General features: G+C 42.2%; 1 protein-coding gene across 1 annotated transcript in view; it reads right to left on the bottom strand.

The window, feature by feature from the left end:
- Positions 1-24232, bottom strand: part of smg1 (SMG1 nonsense mediated mRNA decay associated PI3K related kinase) — an 81497-nt gene that overhangs the window by 25444 nt on the left and 31821 nt on the right. Inside the window, exons 15-36 of the mRNA XM_056287794.1 lie at positions 23997-24158; positions 22593-22711; positions 19682-19769; positions 18730-18831; positions 18472-18612; positions 17496-17731; positions 16791-16993; positions 16088-16249; positions 14193-14347; positions 13745-13890; positions 13090-13407; positions 12741-12885; positions 11355-11505; positions 11115-11235; positions 7717-7965; positions 6487-6638; positions 4796-4937; positions 3872-4016; positions 2821-2959; positions 2104-2325; positions 1760-1940; positions 1479-1640 (exon numbers count right to left, since the gene is read on the bottom strand). Coding sequence (XP_056143769.1) covers positions 1479-1640; positions 1760-1940; positions 2104-2325; positions 2821-2959; positions 3872-4016; positions 4796-4937; positions 6487-6638; positions 7717-7965; positions 11115-11235; positions 11355-11505; positions 12741-12885; positions 13090-13407; positions 13745-13890; positions 14193-14347; positions 16088-16249; positions 16791-16993; positions 17496-17731; positions 18472-18612; positions 18730-18831; positions 19682-19769; positions 22593-22711; positions 23997-24158 — 3641 coding nt within the window. The remainder of the gene's footprint in view (positions 1-1478; positions 1641-1759; positions 1941-2103; positions 2326-2820; positions 2960-3871; positions 4017-4795; positions 4938-6486; positions 6639-7716; positions 7966-11114; positions 11236-11354; positions 11506-12740; positions 12886-13089; positions 13408-13744; positions 13891-14192; positions 14348-16087; positions 16250-16790; positions 16994-17495; positions 17732-18471; positions 18613-18729; positions 18832-19681; positions 19770-22592; positions 22712-23996; positions 24159-24232) is intronic.

The raw sequence follows: 24232 nt of genomic DNA, 5'->3' as shown, positions 1-24232 counted from the left end.
ACTACATCTAGTCTGTTTTCATTTCTCATCTCTGCTTTAAAGGTATAATGAGTAGGAATTTTCTAAAAAAAAAAATTATAAAAAAAAACGTATAGACTCACACAAAAATAATCCCTCTCCTGGGGGAATCGCGTGAGCCTCCCACACGCTACATCCTCCTGGTGAAACTCCCCGCTGTCGGGTGAAAAGAAGCGGCTGGCGACTCCACATGTATCGGAGGAGGCATGTGGTAGTCTGCAGCCTTCTCCAGATCGGCAGAGGGGGTGGAGCAGTGACCGGGATGGCTCGGAAGAGTGGGATAATCGGTTGGATCACAAGTGGGGAGAAAGAGGGAAAGAAAAAAAAATCCCCCTCAATCATCACTTATGACCCACTAAACATGTGTGGCAGTGTCTGTATCTGCAGAGACTATGTCCTCTGCCCATATTTTCTTATTTTGCGGTGTATGGGACATTTCTGGGCATTAACCTTTGGGCAGTGGGACTCTATAAAAATGTAGCGACCAGGTGCCAGATTGAGATCGTAAGGAGGCCTCCAAGAGGACGCTACGACAATGGTGGACACAGTGCCGGAGAGAGACAAATATAACGAGGCGAAACGCCAAGCGGACAAAGCTCATTCCAAAACGAGAGTGAATCTGGGGTTGGCTTTCACCCGCTGGCGAGCACTGAAGGAGAGGAAGGGAATGAAGAGCGACATGGAGTTGGCCTGTACACTGGGATGTGTTCTGGCAGCTGTGGTCAGGGGGGCATGCGCTTCTGGTGTCGATGAGCCGAGAAGGTGCCAACTTTGAATGTTGCCTTTACAAACCACAATCGACAAATCCTACTCATTCTACCTTTAACAAGCAAATGAAAATAGTATTCATAATGGAAAAGCTGGTGGAATATGTTTTCATAGAACTTATCAAACTACTTGGCAACAATTACCTCCCGCTTGCTGTAAGCATACGTAAAGGAAACGCTATGAACATCTCTTACAGGTAGGGAAATGGCGAGCACAGAAAGGAGTGAACTGTAGAAGCATTTCCAGCAGAATGGTGATGCTAGTGTGCAGTGCAAACCTAATGTGCAAGCAGACCTACGCATTCAGGGTTACCAATGAAAATCTGCAGAGCAGGAGGACCTTGAGAACTGGATTGGTAATGGTAAACACTGATTTAGGCTATGCAGTCTTTCATGGGTAGGCTAAAAGCTGGTCCCAGAAAACAAATATTCACTTATCAATTGTTTTGTTAGAATATTCAAATATTTACTTATGAACCAATGCCCATCACTAATATGTGAATGAGGGAACAAGCAAGTTCCTTTCCAAGTCCATGCTAAAGAGAGAGAGAGAGAGAGAGAGAGAGAGAGAGAGAGAGAGAGAGAGAGAGAGAGAGAGAGAGAGAGAGAGAGAGAGCGAGAGAGCGAGAAAGAGAGAGAGAGAGTGTTCCGTGAGAAGGGCAAGGAAATAAGGTGAGAAATTCATGAAAATACCTGCATTCTGGGCCTCCCCTCCCAGGGAGAGTGAGCCCACTATTGCAGGGTAGAGGATGAGATGTGGAGAGTCTTGGGCCACTCGACAAAGCAGGCTGCAGATGCTCTGTCGGATGTATGCTTCTGGGTGGTTAAGACGAGAAAACAGCTGGGGGATGATGCCTGATGAGAGAGAAATGCTTCATAAACAAAACAATAAAATAATAAAAACAAAAAACACACCACCTCTCATACCAAAACTGTATCAGAGGAGGGACATTCATTGCAATAAGATGCCGTACCTCTCCAGGGTGCTGTGGGAGTGGATGCCAGGCCAAGCTCTAGCTCCTCTCTCAGCTCGCCAGCATGCTTCACTAGGAGGCGGAGGAGACGCAGTGTTGCCATGACTATCACGTCGTCATTGCTCTGCTTACCGTTCTGATTAGACAACAGGAGTTTGGGGTCTTCTTCGTCAATGGGCATCTATTAACAGAAGTGATATACAGTTGGATTCACACCCAAATGTCTCTTTACTTTAACTTTCAAAAAGAAGAACGCCAATGACAAGGTTAATGCTCATCTTGGAGCTATTCTATGATCAATACCTTTCATACACAGTACTTTAGATGTTGTGTTTGAGCCTCACCTGTCCGGCATTGAGCTTAAGGAATGTGAAATATGCCCTACAGGACACCCGGTAGAGGCTGAAGATACGGTCTACCACTCGCCTCCATACTCTGATCAAGCCGTCAGTGACCGCTTGGCCTGCCTCTTCTAGCCAGGGACAGGACGCTAGCAGCTGGCGCCAGATAACATCCACCATATCGTCCTCATCATCTTCCTCCTGCTGCAGGGCCATGTCTTCATCCTGGAGGGGGTGGTGGGAAGGAGGGGGGAAGGGACAGTCAGTAGCGGACAAATAAGAGCAGGGATGTTATTAGAAAACAATGACAATTAAAAGTAGCGGTATATCCCAAAATAAAGATGCATTAAGAATGGGAGAGGGGAGAGGGAGAGAATATTAGTGTAACAAGATCGCATTAATAATACAAATTTTATTCAGTTTTAGATGTGTCCTAGTAAAAGGTTGTAAGTTATCATGCTGTAATATTACAAAAGACAGGGTAAGTGAAACTTCAACTGATGTTTCAAATGACAGAATGACACATGAGCACTGACCATAACTACATTAAACTATCAGTCTGTATTCCAAATGAAACCAAAAATAAGAATGAAATCCTAGAACTAGAACTAAAGATACTAAGATACCAACATATTTAAATTATAAAATGATTAAGTGGCTTGCACCTGGACAAAGCATTCCTACAGTTGAAATCAATGGAAAATTACTGATGACAGATACCTGTATGCCAGCAGGTCGACACATTGCCTGTCCAAGGATGCTGAAGAAGGCATCTTTGTCCTCTTTGCTGGTAGTCGCTGGTAGTAGTTCCTCAATCTCACTCTTCTCTGCAGGGAGGAGGGGTACACCCTCGCCTTGGCTACAAGAGACAAAAAAGACAAATCATAGATAAAAATCGGCTTGCATGGCTATTTCATTTCTCTATTGCCCTAATGAATGAGTTCAATTCATGCTTGACTGCTTGAATGTTTAAATGGTAAAACAAATCAATTCTCTTAAAGAAAATAAGTCACAAAATGCAGGGGCAATAGGTAAGAGCGCAGGGGGGCTCCTCCTCATATTCTGCAGAGATGATTATGCGAGCCTCTTCCAGGAATACTTCTTGCAAATCTCCACCCGGTGTAATTAACCCATAACTACTGATAAAAAAGACAAAGGGCTTTTTTTTCTCTCATCTGTGTTGTTTTGCCAATACTTTGCCATGTTAGTTGATCCCAGACAATGCACGTTCAACAAAAGTGCTGCTGGGTTGTAAACATGCACCGATCAAAAAAAAAAAAAGTTGGTTTCCCAAGTCATGTAATTAATAAGTGATGCAACTAAAGTTGGGATCAGGCAGATTTGTTTGTGAGACTGGTTAAGCCCTCCATTGTTTCAACTGGTATAAAATTAGACCCAATGAGTTTCTGTGAGATAAGAATTTGTGATATCACTTTTGTTTCAGGGTTCAGATGACCTCAGTTTTATTGTGCGATACCCCGTCTTTGCCAAATCTTCCTTTGTGAGCATATTTGCAGCTGAGAAACACACACAAAAGGTGGAATGGATTGTTTCTATGTGATTTAATGAATTTCATAAAATGTTGTGTTATGCCCCATAAGGGTCACCAATAAGTCAAAGAATGGAGATGGTAGTGCTCAATAGTGGTAAACAACTTTTCTTTTTTTTAAAAAATCTGGGAACAGTGTAACTCTATGGGCCACTGGAACTGCCATTGAGGGAAAAAAAAGAGTTATGTCAGACCTCGCAAAAGAGTATTGTGTCCACTAACCTGGCATTATCAACCACTTTCCTGCCCCAGCGATAAGCCCAGCTGGCCAGGGCAGCCCAGGACTTGGCAACTTCTGGAGCCTGGTTGGTCGAGAGCTGGTAGAGCTGGCCCAGCACAAAGTCTGGCTCCCCCACACCCACACTCACTAAAGAGGCATGAAAGTTATATGTGAACTGGTAAAATGCCTTACAAAACTAAATGGCCATGTCCAAAAAACAAACAAACCCCAAAACAAAAAAATCAGCACTGGATACTAATTACATTCTGTAGCACCAATTCCAGTGAGAATAAAAAGTTATTTGAAACTGTTGGGAAAACAGATTGAATGTACAGGTAATTAGACACACTTAAGGGGTAAACTGCACAAGAATCAAAGCTTATTGATTGAATGTTTTTGCATTGTACCATTTGTTATCCATTATCATGAATTCATTGGAGGAAAGTAATGTCAACTTCATATATAGTACTTGGTGAAGCTTTAATATTGATAAACATTCAAAATGTAATCTGTAGAAATGGGCACTGTATAAGGTTAATCAAACAGTATTATCTGGCAATTTCCAATGAATCATATCAGTACATGCCATGAATTTCCCCCCTTTGGTCTGGAAGTGAAGTGTTTACAAGAAAAAAACAGATTTTAGTAGTGTCTTTCTCCAGCCTGCCACATACGAGGGTCAAGAACCTCCAGGTGATACAGAGTGTCACTGTTTGAATCCTGGCTAGAAGTAAAAAGACTGGCCATATTACACCAATACTAGCCTCCCTTATCCATGCTAGATCTGACACTCAAGTGTTCCTGCTAATGTGTAAACTACTATATTGGCATGCTTTAAAACAAAAACTTTAAAACTTCGGCCACAATACGAAGACCCGGGTGTTCTTTAGCTGTTCCCTTTATGTCTGTTTGCTCATGGGCATTACCTGTGGTCTCAGCAGTGATGTGGGGAATACCTTGGTCCTCCATGGGCAATTCTAACAGTGCAGCAATGTTGCGGCTTAGAAGAGACAAATTGCCAGCAGTGCCAGGGTTGGCTGTGTTAAATGCTCCTGAGCCCTTTACCACCTGGATCAACACAGCATCATCATCACTGATGAATACTAAAATAAAAGTCCAAACTACTACGGTTGGTAATGAACATGATGTACGCTGTTAGATACAAAGCACTCTACAAGAAATAATACTTGTAATTAAAAAAAAAAGACTGTAGTATTGATAAGCTCTGACATAAACGGTTCTGCTATCAGTATTAGAGAAATAAAGAAAATCAATTTCCTATTTATTTAGGCTACATAAACGTTATCTTGCACCTTTTATCTCACCAACTCGGGTTCTAATTTGCAATAAGATTAGGACATTCGTCTAAGATGCATTTTCACTATTCCCAATCCAGAAGAGAGAGCTCTCTCTCAGAGCCTGTCGTATGTGTGAGCTGAGGGGCGGGGCCAGCTCTCTGCCCTCTCAGGAGTCCACACACATGCACACACAAGCATACAGGGAGAGAGAGCCTCCCCTTCGTGACAACGGCGGAGAGAACTTAATGGTCAAAAATCTGGTTATACTTCACTACTCAATGGGGGCAATGCTTGTTGCCACAGCTGCAACAACTCTCTTGCACATAAGAGCAGAAACATGAGCAATCTTTTCTTTTTTCGTTTTGGATTTTCCCCCCTATTTCTCCCCAATTTACTTTGGCCAACTATCCCCACTCTTCCGAGCTGTCCCGGTCGCTGCTCCACCCCCTCTGCTGATCCGGGGAGGGCTGCAGACTACCACATGTCTCCTCCGATACACGTGGAGTCGCCAGCCACTTCTTTTCACCTGACAGTGAGGCGTTTCACCAGGGGGATATAACGTGTGGGAGGATCACGCTATTCCCCCAGTTACCCCTCCCACACAAACAGGCGCCCCAACCGACCAGAGGAGGTGCTAGTGCAGCGAGCAGGACACATACCCACACCTGGCTTCCCACCCACAGACACGGCCAATTCTGTCTGTAGGGACACCTGACCAAGCCGGAATTAACATGGAAATTCGAACCGGTGATCCCCATGTTGGTAGGCAACGGAACAGACCGCTACGCTACCTGGACACCCTAACATAATCTTAAGAAATATCTAGCGAAGGTACATCATGTACAGGGGGAGAGATGTACAGTTTTCAACTGCCTAGCTCATAGTTCATCTCTCATTGGCCCATCCACCTCAGCTATGTTATGTATGCTAGCAGCCTAGAGCCCACACTGAGTTAACTGAATTATACAAGTATGGGCTGATGATTAAAAGTAACGCCCTGTCCAGACATGAGAAAATAAAGCAACGCTAATTCTGTTCTTAATTTGTTTTGCTTTTTTCTTTTAAAAAATAATAAAAAGAACTGATAAAAGTATCGTTAAAGTACTGGATCGATAAGCAGTATTGGTAAGACTAGTAGTACCATTAAAATCTTAATGATACCCATCCCTACTAAGGAGAATATCATCATTACTGGTCTAAAACCATTTTGTTTTCGAGCAAAAATAGTGCGCTGTATCGGTGCTCAGCATCAGGACTGAAAAAGGGGCACGGTTATGGCAAAAGAAAAGATTGCAGATGAGCAGATGTTGAAGCAATACCTGTTTAAGTTGTGGGGTCAGGTCCTTCCAGTCAGCCAGCAGCCACTTGCACAGAGTGAGAACCGACCGGCACGCAGCACGTTCACACTTCCCCTGATGGCAGTAGGAAAGTGCGCATGAGCTCAGCATCTCCATGGCTGCCACAGACTGACCTAGGGTGAGACAGAATACAGACAGATGGAGGCTGGTTGGTTACAAGAAATATCGGAGTCTAAAAACACTTATAAATTCACTTAAAGATTTAATTACTGTGTAGCCCAAATGATTTCATATTAAAAACTGACTGAAATCAGCTCTTCTGTCGATAGGATCATTAACAGAATTTATTAGCAACACACAATTATACCAGTAGGGCAAAGTTAAACCTGTGGGTTTTCAATGAAAAGGAGAATAAACCACACTCAGAATAACGACTTGAATGCATTCAAATTATTGAGAAATCATTTTCTGCAGGGTTCCATCCGTGGATCTTGTATACCTGTCAAGGAGAAATTGCAATGCAGCTGATTTAAAAATCTACCTGTACACATGCATGCATGAACACACGTGCGCACGCACGCACGCACACGCACACACACTTGAACCACGGTAGGTTTGACAGCCCTGTATATTGACTTCAGGAGAGAAAAAAAAAAAAAATCACCCCACTTGCATGCTGCCGTGTTGCAAAAACAATTATAAAATACGTTTAAATGTTTTTTCCCCTCTCCTCAAGATGTAATTATCTCGAAATATGCATGGAAGAATGGTCAAAATCCCCAAATCTAACTGCTCATAAAAACATGCATGAGAAGAATCAAAGCTGTAACTGTTTAAAAAACATCGACTCTGTGTAGGTGAATATTTGCGCCAAGAGAAACACAGCTCTTTCAGATTTAGAAAACGAATGTTCTTAATTAAATGTTTTTTGCTTCATGAATATGTTGATTTTATCGCATTATTTCTTGTGTTGAAAGGAAAAAAAATATTTTAATGCGTGAAAATGTGAAGGTGTAACAGGAACAGTAAATTCAAGGGGGGGGGGTGAATACCTTCAAAAGTCCCTGGATAAGCTCATACAAAATTTCTTTTTACAACAGTTGGGACTGTGACACTTCAGTCTCCAAGTGATTCTAGACAAATACTAAGGCTTAACTGGTTCCACTGACTTTAAAAACTGAGAAATTAAATACAGACCAGGGTCCTCTAGCTTAAAATGCACACATCTACAGAATGCGTCCTATACCTTACCTGCGGTGCAGAGCACTTTGGCTTTTTCTATCTGTAGCTCTGCCCCCCACTTCTCACCAACAGCGCCGTCTAGGGTCAGATGCTTGAAGGCCTTGCTAAGTTCCTCTGTTTCCTCTCCTCCTTTGCCCTCAGCATCACTGCACTGGTTGAGGAGGCGAGTTGCCAGCACGATGTTTCCCTTTTTCCGGGCAAATTTGACAGCGGTCAGACACAGCTCCATTAGGTGGCCATCTAAGGGGGCAGAAGAACCTGGACCAAAGCGTAAATAAGAACATTTCAAACCATCATATGGACAATACACGGCCATGCATGTTTATACTAAACACACATTCAAAACGGTATAGAGAAATATGAACTTCAGCATTTATCAACATTCCCTACTAAAGGGGAATGACAACGATTGGATTAGGTAAACAGCGCAAGTCAATAGCTTGATACTAAGACAGTGTTTCTCAGTCAACACAGTGACCAATAAGTGGGCTGTAGAATAATATATATATATATATATATATATATATTTTTTTTTTTAATTTCTGATTTCTCCCAATTTAGTGGACAATCGATCCCTATTTTAGTTCAAACACCCACCCTCGTACTGCATACGTTCGCCAACTGCATCTCTCTGGCCGGCAGTCTCGAAGGAGACGCCTCGCCACTTTCATGACAAGGCGAATCCAGGCTGAACCACTGCTTTTTCTGACACACACAGACGCATTCATGTGACAAACACAAGCCAACTCCGCCCCCCTCCCGAAGACAGCGCTGCCAATTATTGCTGCTTCATCGAGTCCGGCCATAGTCGGATCTGACAAGACCGGGGCGCAAACCCCGGTCCCCAGTGGGCAACTGAATCGACACAAAGCCAATGCTTAGACTGCTACACCACTGCGGACCCACCTGTAGAATATTTTAACTGGGTTGTAAACATGCACCGATCAAAAAAAAAAAAAAAGTTGGTTGGAAAGCATGGCTGCATGTACTAGCTTGCATCTAGTAACAGTAATTTTCCGAACTTCATCATTCTTCAAAATGGATAATATTCAGAAAGTGTATGGATATGTTACTTCCGCCCCCCGCCCCCAATCGTTGACTCCAAGTTGCTAAAAGAATTTTCTTTGCATTAGACAATGAGGGGGAAGCTTCTGCTCATTGTGGATATACTCATCTGCTGAGGCTTTGTGTGAGTTTGTGAGTTTAGTGGAGGGAGCGGTACACTGCATACTTGGTTAGAGGAATACCACCTCTGAAATTAGGGACTCCCTCATCCTAAAATGGTTCTGGAGTAAGCAGTACAAGTGTAAGCAGTCAAAACAATATAGTTTAACATTGGCTTCCAGTAGAAGTACAATCCCACTCGCTTAGCGGTCAGCTAGGCTCAGACGAGTAGCTCCACCCATCTCAGCGCTACTCATCTTAACTTCTTTTGGTGCTTCGAGAGCGCTGAAAGGGACAGCGCTACCTTTCAGCTTCAAGAGTGAGTTTGAGGTAGCTCTGCCCACTTTGGCGTTATCTCAGCCAAAGCTCAATGTAGCTTACAGTAGACATCAGTGGAGTAGCACCAAGATGGACACTGGTATTTTGGAGCTCAGACAAATGCCTGGAGCTCTGCTAGTGAGGATGAACTTGTTTTATTGGCTTTCTGAATCCAACATCTTGTGCATTGACAAAGCAGTAAACTATGTCAGAGTCAAGCACCGAAAACACTCTCCAGCTTCATTAACACAAATCAAACCTATGTTCACAAGCAAAAAGAAAGACTGACAAACAATGACAGCATTTAACTGGCTGGCCGAGTTGCAGGAACATGCAAGAAGGTCCTATCTACCACTAATAGTTCTTCCAGAGGGACACAAAGAAAGTGATCCGGTCTCCTTCAACTCTCTTCCTTGGGAAGATTTTTGATAGCGCGGGCCGACTGTTTTACACAGTGACAAAAGTCAGGTAGAGGAAGGATACGCCTAGATTTTTATTGTTCAGATTTCTTCACTATTCAGACCGGGTTGCCATCATGGACAAATACAGCACTGTAGGCACATCCATGTTCATCCATTTATCATGAATGCAAGAAATGGCAACTATGTTGGTTATCATGCTAATTCTAACCTCACCTCAAATTTTAAGGAATTTACCTTCACGATGGAAAAACCCACACAAGCAAGGAATTCAGAACTGAGTCAATTTGAGGGTCTTTTTTGATAAAAATAAAACAAAGATTTCTACATTAGATTTATGTATAAGAGAGACATTACAGCTGCAAATATCTCCTTCATCCCCTCTAACCTCAGATGTACCTATAATCTTAGTGAAAGGGCTTTGACCTTTAAGCTTGAATGTAAAAGGCCTTGATTCTTCCATGAAGGGCAACAAGGTCTCAGCTAAAAGCCGACAGAAGAACTGCAAGAACAACTTTGAGCTTTGACCATTAGCAAATCCATGAGGTGGATAGGCAATCTTTTCCAATCCAAGTTCCAAAGTAAAGCCAGAGGTTCAGTTCTTATACGCAATAATGTGCAATTACGTCCTGCTTCTGTGATTAGAGACCCATTAGGGAGGTATGTGATAGTCTCCAGTGTCCTCCTGTGCGTCACCAATGTTATTTTTGCACATACCCATTTCCCAAATGGAGACAAACCAACAGTTCATTTCAAAACTGCTGTGTTTTGCCTGAACTACACTCTCACCTATTAATCCTTGGTGAAAATTTTGATACTGTATGCCAATATACCAGATAAAAACTTTCCTAAAGAAACTCCCAACCTGACTTCCTGCATCACAGAGGAGTCAACTACACACTTCGTACATACATATTTTGGTACCCAAAAAAGCAAAAACAAAAACAAGGTTTGTCTTTAACTTGAGCATTCATATTTCAGTGAGCAGACAAAGGTCAGTTCAACTCTTGGACATTACCTTGTCCCACTTCTACGGTATATTTTCAACTACTCTCTTCCAAACTCCGTATACGTTCTGGTGACACTGTTCTATAGAAAAGTCCATCATAAAGCTCCAATTATGGTACACCAACCAGGACACTAATGATTTACATGAAGTTTAACCATAATGTAGCTTTGTGTTGTAATGGTGTGGGGTTTGAGGCTTGCAAGTTTAATATGACTTTTTTTTCTTTTTAATAAATTGCAGGTAGAACTATCCACAAAAATTCTTCAAATACTTTGATGCATCCATGTTTTGTATTTGTTCTTTGTAAGGTGCAACTTAGGTAATATTTTGTTATCCAAACACAATGAAGGAGGTCATCAAAAAAGCAGAGGGTAAATTTGAGTCCTGATAGGATAACATTAAAAAAAAAAATTGAGAACCAATTTAATTTATAAAAAAAGGTCTGCACCAACTCACACATGCACATACCTCTCTGTGTCTCTTACTCAATTGTTTACCTTTGAGTTTAAGCAGGAGATGTTTCTGGAAGACTGTGTATCTGAGGGCATGGAGCCAGGGCTGGACATCCTGCTGTTTACAGGAGCTCAGAGCCTCACAATACAGAGGTATCATACAGTCCTAGATAGGGGGACAACAGATGATTTACATACCATACAAGACACAGACCTTTAGGAAAGGTTTGGATTTGCTTCTTTTGACAGGACAAGTTCTGCACAGAAGAAAAGTTATATGGGTACCTCTTGTGCAGTGAGTGTTTTCTCCAGAGCTGCAGCACAGTGTAACTGTAGGGCGGGGAGGGTTGGCAAGGAGTCAGACAGAGTGAGGGTGGACAAACGTAGAGGGCCCAGGGAGATCCGGCCTATCTGCTTCAGATAGCGCACCAGAGTACTGTAGAGTGTAGGGATGCACACACAATTAAAGCAGAAAGGCATTTCCTTATTTGAGCTACAGTTGAACAATTGAAGAGATGGGCTGTTACTTGCTTTAAACAAATGATACAACCATGATTTTTTTTTTGCTTCAAGAAATGCAATGTTCCACCACTCAAATTACATCTATCTGCATACAAAATTCTTCATAAGAATACTTATTCAATAAAAAATTGGGTAGATCTAAATGAAGACTGACCATCTCTACAGTCACTTTCAGATCACTTGCGGTAAATGGGAATAACTGACATTCCACAACTGATAACAGAGGAGGAAGTAGAAAATGAGCTTCAGACAAGCAAATGTTATCCTTTCTTATTCTTGAAAGACAACCCCTACCCAATACTAAAATGTTGGATAAAAAAAAAAAAAAAAAAACTTTCACTGCATCTTAGTTAACTACTGATTTTGACTTTTCTACGGTTCCTACAAGTTTGTCCATCTGATTTTTAGACAGCAAGTAAACAGCAGCCAGCTGTTAAACTACCAGCACAGGCGGATTAATTTTGTTTGAATTGCATGATTTGTTGAAGTTGAACCCCCCCCACAGTTTTTCCTCACCAATTGTACTTGGCCAATTACCCCACTCTTCCGAGCCATCCTGGTCGCTGCTCCACCCCCTCTGCCGATCCGGAGAGGGCTGCAGACTACCACATGCCTCCACCAATACATGTGGAGTCACCAACCGCTTCTTTTCACCTGACAGTGAGGAGTTTCACCAGGGGGTCGTAACGCGTGGGAGGATCATGCTATTCCCCCCAACCCCGAACAGGAACCCTGACCGACCAGAGGAGGCGCTAGTGCAACGACCAGCACACCCACACGGCCAATTATGTCTGTATGGACGCCTGACCAAGCCAGAGGTAACATGGGGAGTTGAACCGGCGATTCCTGTGTTGGTAGGCAACGGAACAGACTGCTACGCCACCTGACGCCTAGGAAGTTGAACATAACTCTTAAAAAGAAAAATTCAGCCTTACTCTCCTAGTTTTTGGAGAAAAATCTAAAAAAAAAAGAAAGATGAATCTCAAAATATGGATAATGCAACAAAAATCAAAAAGTAAACAGGATGCAACCTTGATGACGTAAATCAATTAAGACAGAAGCATAGGATTACAGCATTTTAAAACACTCACAGCTCTAAACTAAAAAAAGCAGGTGGCGCATAAACAATTTTCAATTTAAGAAACTCACTCTGAAGTGGCTGTGGTCTTCTGCTCTTGCTGGTGACTGGCTAACATAAAGGCACTCACAGAACTGCGTAGGAGCTGCACCTCAATGGCTTTCTGGAGTTCAGACGGGTCTGGACTCAATACTGAAGGCAGCAACCTCTTCAAATCTGAATTAAATATACACCATTGAAAACAAGTGACTAAAACTTCTAGGAGACAATCATTTTAATACCAGGTTGCTTCTAAATGGCATGCCTTTTCTTGACTTCACTGTTTTGTGCAACTGGCAAACATGTAAATATCATTAAACACGATTCACTGATGAACTATAGTTAGTCACATATGTATCTGTTTGAAGTGATTCAGGCTACCCAGCTTATCCTTGGCGGTAGTGGAGTTGAGCAGGCCATAGTCTTCTCCAGGCAGCAGCTCCAGCTGGGTTCTACATTCAGTAAAGTCTCCTTCCTCAAAGGAGCTGAGGGCCTGTATGTAATTGAAGTCGGTCTTGAGGTGGACATTTGCTGGGTTGGTGGCATTTTTCTTGAGGGCATGGATTTTGGCCTGCCACTCCTGCACAGATGTCCAGTCAGAAAGTGCTATGTAGCACTGACAGGCTTTGTTGGCCAGGAAGTTGAGTACCTCTGGGGAACACTCATTGGACTTGAGCAGCAACGTCTTCTTGCCATCGCCTGATGAAATGAAAACAGACTTAGAATGGCAGCACTGTTGTTCTTACTGACTGCAGATCAGTGTCTGTCTTGTCTAAATATATTTCAATTTTGTTGCCATTTTTAAATCTTGTGCTGATGGGACACCAAAGGTAAGAGCATCACAACTTCTGCTTCACATAAAAAAAACAATTTACTATGTAACTGCCGGAACAAATATATGTTTTCAGTGCTTATTTAATGGTTTTAATCGACAGCTCCAAAACCCAAAACAAGAACTGAAATACAGGCTAATATCGGAGGGGGGCTCCAACAACCCAAATAAAAACTAAATCAAAAGCAGTTATTTTTCACTGACCGATGCCTGTGTGTTTGGGACTGGTATTGGTGCTGTTGCTAGAGCTGGACAGCATGAGCAGGGTACGATCAAAGCCTTTGATGGAGCAGTCCATCCCTGTTACGGCAGACAGCTGTTCTTGGTACTCCATAGCAGCCTTCTCAAATCTATGAAGGACAAAGAGGTGAAACTTATTCTAGACTGTCTATCAATACAGTAGAACAAACTTAAATCAGCCACAGATAACTGACGGGACTAATTACCTGTACAATGGCGAATAAAATATTTAAGAATATATTTTTCTAAGAGATTTCAGAGAGAAACGTGCCAATGAAGTGTGATTTTTTTTCAGTCACACCAGGAAACATAAGTGTTGCTGCCAAAACTCCAACTCACCGCTACATAAAAAAAAAAACAACAAAAAAAAACAACAAAAAAAAAAAAGAAAAAAAAAGAAGCGTGTTCTTACCGTCCTTCAGCTTGTAGGGCCACGGAGGTGAGCCATGCCAGACTCTTGCCGGTATTTGAGAGGCTCCAGGCCGCTAGTCCCTGAATAGCCTCTGGACAACGCATCTCACACAAAGCCTCTACCAGCATCATCAGAGGAACCTCCAACTCAGAACCCTGAAGGGAGGTAGAGGGAGAGGGAGGTCAAAGGAGGACAACTGGCAAAAAGGAGCATATGGATGAACCTCTATTGAAATGTACTTGTTCAGCAATCGTTCTTTGGGTCACCAGACAACTCTCACAGCTCAGCCCTATGCTTACTGAGTCTAGGGTTGGGCATCGAGAACTGGTTCCAAAATTCCGATTCTAAAGGAAAAGTTAAGAAATTCAAATTTCAATTCTGTCCATTGGTTCCTAAATAAATTTCACTCGCGGTAAAGTGAGTTTCAGTTGCCGTGGTGGCAGCATGCAGCTTCCATAGTTTCCAGCTCTGCAAGTTACATGTGCGCCATCATGGACCAGAGCAAGTGGTGGTCGAAAGTGTGGCTTCATTTTGCCTTGAAAAAAGAAGGGTTGGCACAATGCCTGTGGCAAAATTATTTCGTGCAAGGGAGGATGCACAACAAATATGGCCAAACACCTTCGCCTACACGGTGTGCAAATTAACCAGTGTACCATGTTTGACATGTTGCGCTGGTCTGTAGCTCACCACTCAAACTTCTCCATTCCACTTGTAAAACTGGTTTGACTTTACTTGATATGTTATTCTCAGCACTTTGTGGACCTAGTGTATATATATATATGAAATGACGTGTACTAAAATATGGGACAAATCACGTCCCTTTTTGATTCAATACAAGACCCTGAATTATAAGGGATGGGATTTTCTCAACAACCATTCACCTGACCGACTCACACTTGGCTGGTGTATTGCTGAGGACGCAAGCAAGTGCAGTGTCGAGTGTGAAATTGCTTGGATGAGCGGTTCTTGAGAATGCTGTAAGCAGTTGAGTTTTCAGCATAGTTAGTCAAAATTCTGCTTCTTCACTTCTCGTGGAGCCAACTAGTGGAAACATGAACAGCGCCACACTGCCATGGCAACCCACACTGTGGTTAGGGGGTTGCCCCAATATTCCTTTGGCTTTTTCACTGCCCGTGGAGTCACCGAGTGGAAACATGAACAGCGCCACTCTATTTCAACCCACACTGTGGTTGGAGGGGGGATTACACCTGTATTCCTTCGAGTGTGAAATGGGATGAATGGGCACTGCATTAATAACATGTAAAAACACCAACTCATATGCGTGGGTAATGTTACGTTTGCAATATGGTAGCTAAAATAAGTTCCAGTTGCACTGGCACAAACATTACGCAAAGATATAACTATAGCTACATAAATGAACTCAATATATTATCTCATTATAGTTAACTGTACATCACTTTAACAAAGTGCACAAATTTGGGCATCTTTAGTGGTGTAACTGGGAAACTGGGCATACTAAGAGAAATAGATCATAAAATTGTGTTTTTGCAACTTCAGCATAGAGGATTGTGATGTTTATTGCAACTTTGGGAATATCTGCTGCCTTACATTCGAAACAGCTCCACTCGCTCACCGGAGCTGCGCCAGTCTGCAAATGCATGTTGATAGGCTATTACTCATGACATGTAACCAATCAGATAGTGCTGTGGGTGGGATATGCTTGAGACCACAGAGTGGTGACTACAGTTAGGGAGAGGCAGCCGTATCAGAGCCACAGTAGCACATTTTTTAATCATTTCATTTTATTGGCAATCGGATAAAAATAAAAATAACGATTAAAAATGCTGAATATCAGATCCAATAATTTGGTTCGGTCAACTCCTACTAAAAAGAATACAAGTGAGTGGTGTTGTACCGATTAGTTTTGTACATACCTGGGTGCTGCTGCTTCTGATCTCAGTGAGTAGGTCAAAACCATGTCGCACAGTGACAGCAGGCTGGCCAGACAGAAGGCCAACCCGCATCAGGGCCAGCCGGATCCTGGTCAGCCAATCCTGACATGTCTGACGGTTGGTGTAGAAAAATGTCCTAATGCCCTGAGAGAGGAATGGAGAGGAGAACTTTTGTCATTTCTGAGCATACTTGAGAACACACTTCCAAAAAGATGTGTACCCTTTCTTTTAAAGGACAATAGTCTGCGTGCATGCATGGGTCTATGTACATACATTTGATTGTTCGTATACTCCAAACGTTTAAGTTTATTTGTGGGTCTTTTGCACTTTGCGACTGAAGATTCTGTACAGTCTTGCGGAACGTTCATGGCAATTATAACTTTTTAATGGCAGCTTGATTACGAAAGGTTAAAAAGGTAATTGCACTTATAACCAGTTGCTTAGAGTCCAATCATTAGCATCCCATAACCTTATTAATTTCTTCAGTTTAATAAATCAGCAACTCATATCCATCAATATGTACATTTCTTGTGTTTAGAATAAAGCTTCCTTGTCTTGTGCTAGACTTAATCAGCTTGGCGCAAGCAGAGAAAATGAGCTTGAAACTTTGAAAATTGGCTTGAATGAGAAAGGGCAAATCACAACGTAAAGCATGATTTACATATTCACCACCTCAAATGCGCACCTTTGGTGGAGCAGTGAGGGCATTAGCACAGCCCTCATAGGCATTATACATGAGCTTCTCAAGGTCCTCCAAGAACTGCAGCAGCAGAGACAAGCGCAGCTGGTTGGAGTGGTGGCTGTCACTGTCCCCTCCAGTCCCACTCCATGCCCCGAGCTCCTGTTGCTCCGGGTTGAGGCTGTGGGCTGCCAGGCTGCGGATCATACCTGAGAAGGAAGCAGGGGAAGAGAGAAAGGGCAAAGAGTGTAAAGTGGCAGGAAAATAATCTTCTAGAAACCGACTAACAGCCATTATTGGCTGTTGGTCAAACCAAACACCCTCCTCTCACAAAATCTCACCCGACCATTCCGATTCATTCAGATATGTGTGAAATTGTTGAAGGATGCGGTGCTCTAAATGCTGGTTTATGGTGCCTTTATGGGATAAACCACATATCATCTAAACCATGCGCTTAGTGATGAAACATTTTTCAAATAAAAAAAAGTTATAAACCGAAATGTCAGATATTATTAATGGTCGATCGCATTGCTTAGCAACTTCCTGGTTCAACTTGAGGAATGATCAGCATATGCTTACTGTAGGTAGTAGTACTCGAGAGTAACTACCCAGCCACTGCAATTGAGAAGTCCTAGATAATGGGAAACTGACATGTGATGGCATTGATGAAACTGCACCAAGCATAACAAAAAAGAAATGGTGTTTCCTTACCCTCAATGGTCTGGAAGGTGTCCTGGGCACGGCCCAGTGGCGTGCGGAGCTTGGACAACACGGTGAACTGTGCAGCTTCCCACACAGCCCACTGCCACAGGACCGCCTCGGTTTTCAACAGGGACCGCGGCACACAGCCCGCTCCACTGCCACCTCCTTCCTCTCCACTTCCTCTGCCCTCCCGCTTCTCCAGCCGCTGGCAACTATGATACAGGCGCTCCAACCAGGGCTCCTTGCTATGGAGTTGTGTACAAAAAGAACTCAGAAGGGCTCCAAAATGATTACAAAAAAGGCATGACAGAATTCAGCTATGCCCTATTCATCTCCAACAACTGTTTCACAATTAACAGCACTTGGGCACTATACTTTTACAGCATTTGCCAAAGTCACAAAATAAAAGAAAAGGAGTAATCTAGGAAGAAATATGAAATCAATTTTAAATCATTTGATTTTTGAACTACTTGATCTAGAGATGGCATGGGGAGTTTGCATTTTTTAACAAGTTCTCTTAATCCTTTTCTCTATGGGGAAAAATTGAATGATGATTTTGTTACAAAGGTTCCTATTCTCTTACGATTGTGCTGACTAAAGACCTTATTTCAAGGTATTCATCCAGGAGCCCATTAATTTTCTCCGTAGAGACAGAGGTCAAGGAACCCATGCAGAGCCAACTTTTGGCTAAGCTTATACAAGAAAACAAAAACAACACCCGTCCCCCAAAAAAAAATATCACTGGACAACCTCAGTTCACTAAACAGAAGGGAACAGCCCTAAAAAACTCAACTGATTTAATGCCCAATTTGCATTGCCGATTGACCTTGGTGCTACACCATAACATACCAATGACAATTTGTCCACAAAAGGAAAATTCTATAATTTTTTAACTTAAGCCCAATTTTCCAATCATTAGGAGTCAAACCGCTTGGTGGAAGGTGTGACTTAATCAAGTTCACTGTAGAGATATAGTGAGACATACCCTCCACGGTGCAGGGCCCCATATAGTATGAAGCTGATGAGATCACTAAAATCCTGAGGGTGAAAGGTGTTGCTTGGTGCTCGACTCATTTGGCGGCGGATGGCCAAAGAGATCTCCCCCATTTCTGGATGGCTTTGGTTACTACTGACACACACAAAAATCACCTATTAGTTGAACAAATTCCAAATATTTATGTATGGTTACTGAAGTATTTCTAAAATTAACCAACAGTGCTTAATGAAACAATGTGTGTCTGACCCGAGCGCAACATCCAAGGGGATTGTCCTGAGCAGCTTGCTGTAGGCTTGCCTCACCCTCACAGCCGAGTGCACCAGCTGTACTCTGCATACATCCACACATCTGAGATCAAGGAAAACAGCAGAGTCATATCAAATACATCAGAGTGAAGACACATTAGAATCCAGCTAGTAACGCCATACTTTTCAACTATATTCACCGTTTCTCACCATTATGCATACACCCACAGAATAGCTTTCCTGAATTTATTCTCCAAATCCTGTGCTTGGTAACCCATCCCTCTTTCAACTATTTTATGGTAGGATGCCCATTTAATGTTGGCAGAGACCAAAGTAAGTAAAAGAATTTACTGAGTGTTGAAGCAAAAATAATGATTAACAGTTTGGAACATAAAAAGGAACCGAGGTTAAAAAGTCTCCTGAACTTGCTGTGGGACACAAAGGATTGGTCAGCTTTGGGAAATCCCAGCAGCGGTGATTTGGTGACTGGCAATATGTACAGTGTTACATCATGCCAATGAAGCCATTTGAATTTGATTTATGACTGACTGACAAATAACTGAATAGCGAACACAGTACCCCGAATACAGATTTTGAATTCATTGTGTTAGTTGTGTGTGTGACCTATTGCATTTTTGATTTGATTAATTAACTGGTAATTCAACTCTGAACATATTACCCCGCCAACTGAATTGTGGCTTTCTGGATGGATTTCTTAAAGTGCTATATACACACAATCTTATTTAACTTTTCAGTGAATATTCAATATTTAACTGCACTTCAGTCTTGTGTGTTGTGTACACTGGGGATTATTGACTGCTGTTTGTGTAATTCTATGCAAGGTTGTAGGACGTACACTATGAATATTATGTTTCTGGTGTATCCAGGAACTCCAGTCAAACCATCACAACACACTATGACAAAGAGTTCAGTGCAAGTGTGTTGTTCATTACCTCTGCAATAGCTCTGTGGACAGGGATGAGGAGAGGACCTGCAAGCTGTTGCACGTTTGTAGGCAGATGCTTGGCTCTTCATTGAGTGCTGCCAAGATAAAAAAAAAAAAAAAACCTTGTTCAAAACATCTCAGGACATGGGACTGATACTAATCCAGTTTGACGCATTTCTGCTCCAACAAGAATGAAACTTTACGCCCAGACAATACTTGCAAAGTTTCTACAGTGGATATAAAAAGTCTACACACCCCTGTTAAAATGGCAGGTTTTTGTGATATAGTAGTAATAATAACCTTTATTTATATCGCACCTTTCTAAACAATGTTACACAGGTGCCTTACGTAACAGGATAAAATAATGCACATAGTCAAGATAAAACAACAAAATACAATAAAAATATAGGACATAATGCCAGATGTGATCCACAGAACAAGCTAAAACACAGTCAGGATAAAGTCACAAGAGCATAATTAAAACAAAGAGAATTAGAGCTGATAAAACAAGGATTATGATGAAAACAATTAAAATAAATGTAAAAAATATACGAAAAATGAATAGTGTCATAACTTTTCCACTTATTTTTTAAAAAATTGTAACCTATGAAAAACAATCAGCAACATTTTAGGGAATAAAGAAAAACAAAACTTAGAATAACTTGGTTGCAAAAATGTGCAAACACTTTTATAATTGGGGATCTGGCTGTGTTCAGAATTAACCAATCACATTCAAACTCATGTTAAATAGTAGTTAGTATACACTGGCCATCAATTAAAGTGACTGTGATTAACCCCAAATAAAGTTCAGCTGTTCCTGTAGGATTTTCCTGACATCTTGGTTGCATCCAACTGCAAAAGCCATGGTCCACAAAGAGCTTACAAAGCATCAACTCATTGTTGGAAGGTATCAATCAGGAAAGGGGCACAAGATCATTTCCAATGCTTTTGATGCACAACAGTGACATTACCAAGAACAGGATGTCCCTCCAAAATGGATAAGAAGACAAGGAGAAAACTGGTCAGGGAGGCTGCCAAGAGGCCTACACCGACATCAAAGGAGCTGCAGTAAGTTCTGGCTAGTACTGGTTGCTCCCTAAATGTGACAACAATCTCCTCTATTCCTCATATGTCTGGGCTATGTGGTAGGGTGGCAAGAAGGAAGCCTCTTCATGCAAACAAACAAAAAACAAAACAAAAAGAAAAGCATGATCCTCCCATGCGCTACGTCCCTGTGGCGGAGCTCTTCACTGTCAGGAGTAAAGAAGCGGCTGGCGACTCCACATGTATCGGAGGAGGCATGTGGTAGTCTGCAGCCCTCCCTAGATCAGCAGAGGGAGTGGAACAGCAACGGGACGGCTCGGAAGAGTGGGGTAATTGGCCAAGTACAATTGGGAGAAAAAAAAAGGGGGGGTACGTTTGGCACAAAAACAACAGCATATCACCAAAAAAACACCATACCCCAGTGAAGTATGGTTGTGGCAGCATCATGCTTTGGGGCTACTTTTCTTCGGCCGCAACTGAGGCTTTAGGCCTTGTTCAGACTGCAGGCAAATTGTATTTGTTTCTCAAATCAGATCTTTAAGACAGACTGTCTGCACTGTTATTTGCAAGTGATCAGATCGGATTTGTGTGTCCAGACATCACTATGCTATCTGCATGTGTTGCAGTGTTAATGACACAGGTGTGAGTATCTATGTATGCTGGTGACGCAGTTTACCGACATGGAAGCATTAGAAATGGGGATCCATCATCTCGCCCTCCAAAACAACTGCGCTGTCAATTTGCGGTGAAGAACTCCTCCATTGCACCAGACAAACTCAGCGATGGAGGAGGCTGGTATACATTGCGATGTTTCGTGCTGCAGTGATTGCGGGTTCCACTTCTGTCACCTTGGATTTGACATCATCGTTGTGTGTCGCGTTGCAAGTATCGCAAAAGACAGTTTGAAATCTGATTTGGGTGGTCAGAATGTTCAGACTGAGACGCATCTGTAGAAATCCGATTGGAATTGCATTTCAAACCACCTCCAAATGTGGTTTAGATCCAATTTGAAAAATCGCATTGCATGTGTTTTGTTTTTTTTTTTGCTGTCCAGACTTCCTAAAAATCAATCCGGATACAATCCGGATATGCCCAAAAACAGATTTTGGCGGGCAGTCTGAACAAGGCCTTAGTGAAGGTGGAAGGAAATTATGAATAGCTCCACATACCAGTCGATTTTCGTGCAAAACCTTCAGAGCTGAAGATGAAGAGGAATTTCACCTTTCAGTACAATGACCCAAAGCATACATCCAAACCAACAAAGGAACGGCTTCACCAAAAGAAGATCAACGTTTTGGACAAGTTAGTCTAGATGTGCCAAGCTGATAGACTCTTACTCAAAAAGACTGAGTGCTGTAATAAAATCAACAGGTGCTTCAACAACATATTAGTTTAGGAGTACGCACACTTATGCAACCAAATTATTCTTATGTTTTTTTTCTCTTCCCCCTAGATTGTTTGATTGTTTTCAATGGAATTTTACAGTTTGATTTAAAAAAAAAGTGGAAAAAGTTCTTGCATGATTTATCTTGGTTTCAATTTTTTATATCACAAAACCTGTCATTTTAACAGGGGTGTGTATACTTTTTATACCAATTGTAGCTGTAGTCTGGCTGCACAGTTTGAGATTAAATCAAAAACACCAAAACTGGAAACGAATTGCATTTAACAATCCAAATCCCTAATCAAAAAAAAAAAAGAGAGGGAGACTGCAGAGGGAGGTGCGCTCCACACAATTTCAGAAAGAGCAAAACTGATGTTCCTAATCATCAGTTTTGTGGATCCCAAAGTAATGAAGAATGCTCTTCTGAGTTTAGAGGCGGAATTTTTATTCAGCTATGACAAATCTTGATTCTGTTGACTTCTGGTCTTACCGTTAGCCAGCAGGCCTTTGCAGAACTTGTGGAAGGAGGGCAGGGTAAAAAGGGGGGTATAGGTATCAGACTTCTTCAACAGCAAAGAGATCTCCTGGGCCCAGGTCAGCAACAGCTTCCTATACAGCACAACAAATACACACTACAGAAATACTGGCTCACTGAGGACATGACTCTGGGGTTAACTTCCCATATGTTTCCAGTAAGGCAGCTTGCCATGTACGTACCTGTTTGCAATGTTCTTTCAACATATGGCAAAGAGAATTTTTTTTTCCTGAGACCCAAGATATGCACTCCAACCTTATTATTTTGCGGGATTTCTAATTTCTTATTTATCGTTTTTGTAATTTATCATTTCCTTATACAGTTTTAAGGGCCGACAGAGCCAGGGCACATGCATATCACTGCATTTGAAGGTACATGGTACTTTTTATATGTATATGACAATAAAGTGAAACTTGAACTTGAAATATAATCTGAAACTTTCATCCATCAAACAAGACTTCTACGCAGACTTCCAAAGTTAACTGCTGCATCTTTTTTTTTTGGATGTTCCCCCTTTTTCTCCCCAATTGTACTTGGCCAATTATCCCACTCTTCCGAGCAGTCCCAGTCGCTGCTCCACCCACTCTGCTGATCCGGGGAGGGCTACAGACTACCACATGCCTCCTCCAATACATATGGAGTCACCAGCCGCTTCTTTTCACCTGACAGTGAGGAGTTTCACCAGGGGGACGTAGCGTGCGGGAGGATCACACTATTCCCCCCAGTTCCCCCTCCCCCCCGAACAGGCGCCCTGACTGACCAGAGGAGGCGCTAGGGCAGCAACCAGGACACATTCCCACATCCAGTTTCCCACCCACAGACACAGCCAATTTTGTCTGTAGGGACGCCTGACCAAGCCAGAGGTAACACAGGGATTCGAACTGGCAAGCCCCGTATTGGTAGGCCACGGAACAGACTGCTACGCTATCCGGACGCCCTAGCTGCTGCATCTTATTTGTATTTGGTAAACTATATAGTTGTTCTGCTGCCACTCGGTTCTCCCTTTCCTGCACTAGTCTGGTCATTATTACATTCAGTTTTAACTCTTCTCCCTCTTTGCTGTGCCATCAAGGCATTACCTTTACCACTCCAGTCAGAATGGCAAAGCCACTATCAGTATTTTGTCCGTCAGAAATCGCCTTTCCAAGCAGTCTTATTTAAAACAACGAAAAGTCTTCAACTTATTTAATTTTAACACTGAATAATCACTAATTTCTTGGTAAAAAAAAATTAATAAAGTACTAAGGGCCTGACCTTTGCTCTGCTTGACAAAGCCAATTTCATTGTGTGAACACAGAAGAAATACTTAAAACAGAACATGTGGAGCTGAGTAATTAAAGCCATATGTAATGTTTATACCTGGCCTCGGAGTAGAGGTGCTCTTTGGCCAGTAAGGTTCCCAGAAGGCTCAGCAGCGTGCTGAAGTGTTTTTTTGTTGCTGTGGTAACAGTGCTGATGACTGCGCCATCAAACAGCGAGGGAGATGACGACGACAGGCTGGATGAGATGAAGTGATCGTGCCTGTGGACAGAAAATGGTCATGACAAAAGAGAAAAAAAAGAACAAAACGTCGGAGGGGGTTGAAAATTAAAAGG

This window comes from Lampris incognitus, chromosome 10 (assembly GCF_029633865.1).
Source record: "Lampris incognitus isolate fLamInc1 chromosome 10, fLamInc1.hap2, whole genome shotgun sequence".
Taxonomy (NCBI): Eukaryota; Metazoa; Chordata; class Actinopteri; order Lampriformes; family Lampridae; genus Lampris; species Lampris incognitus.
Note: the sequence above shows the minus strand (reverse complement) of the source record. Positions and strands in the feature narration are given on the sequence as shown.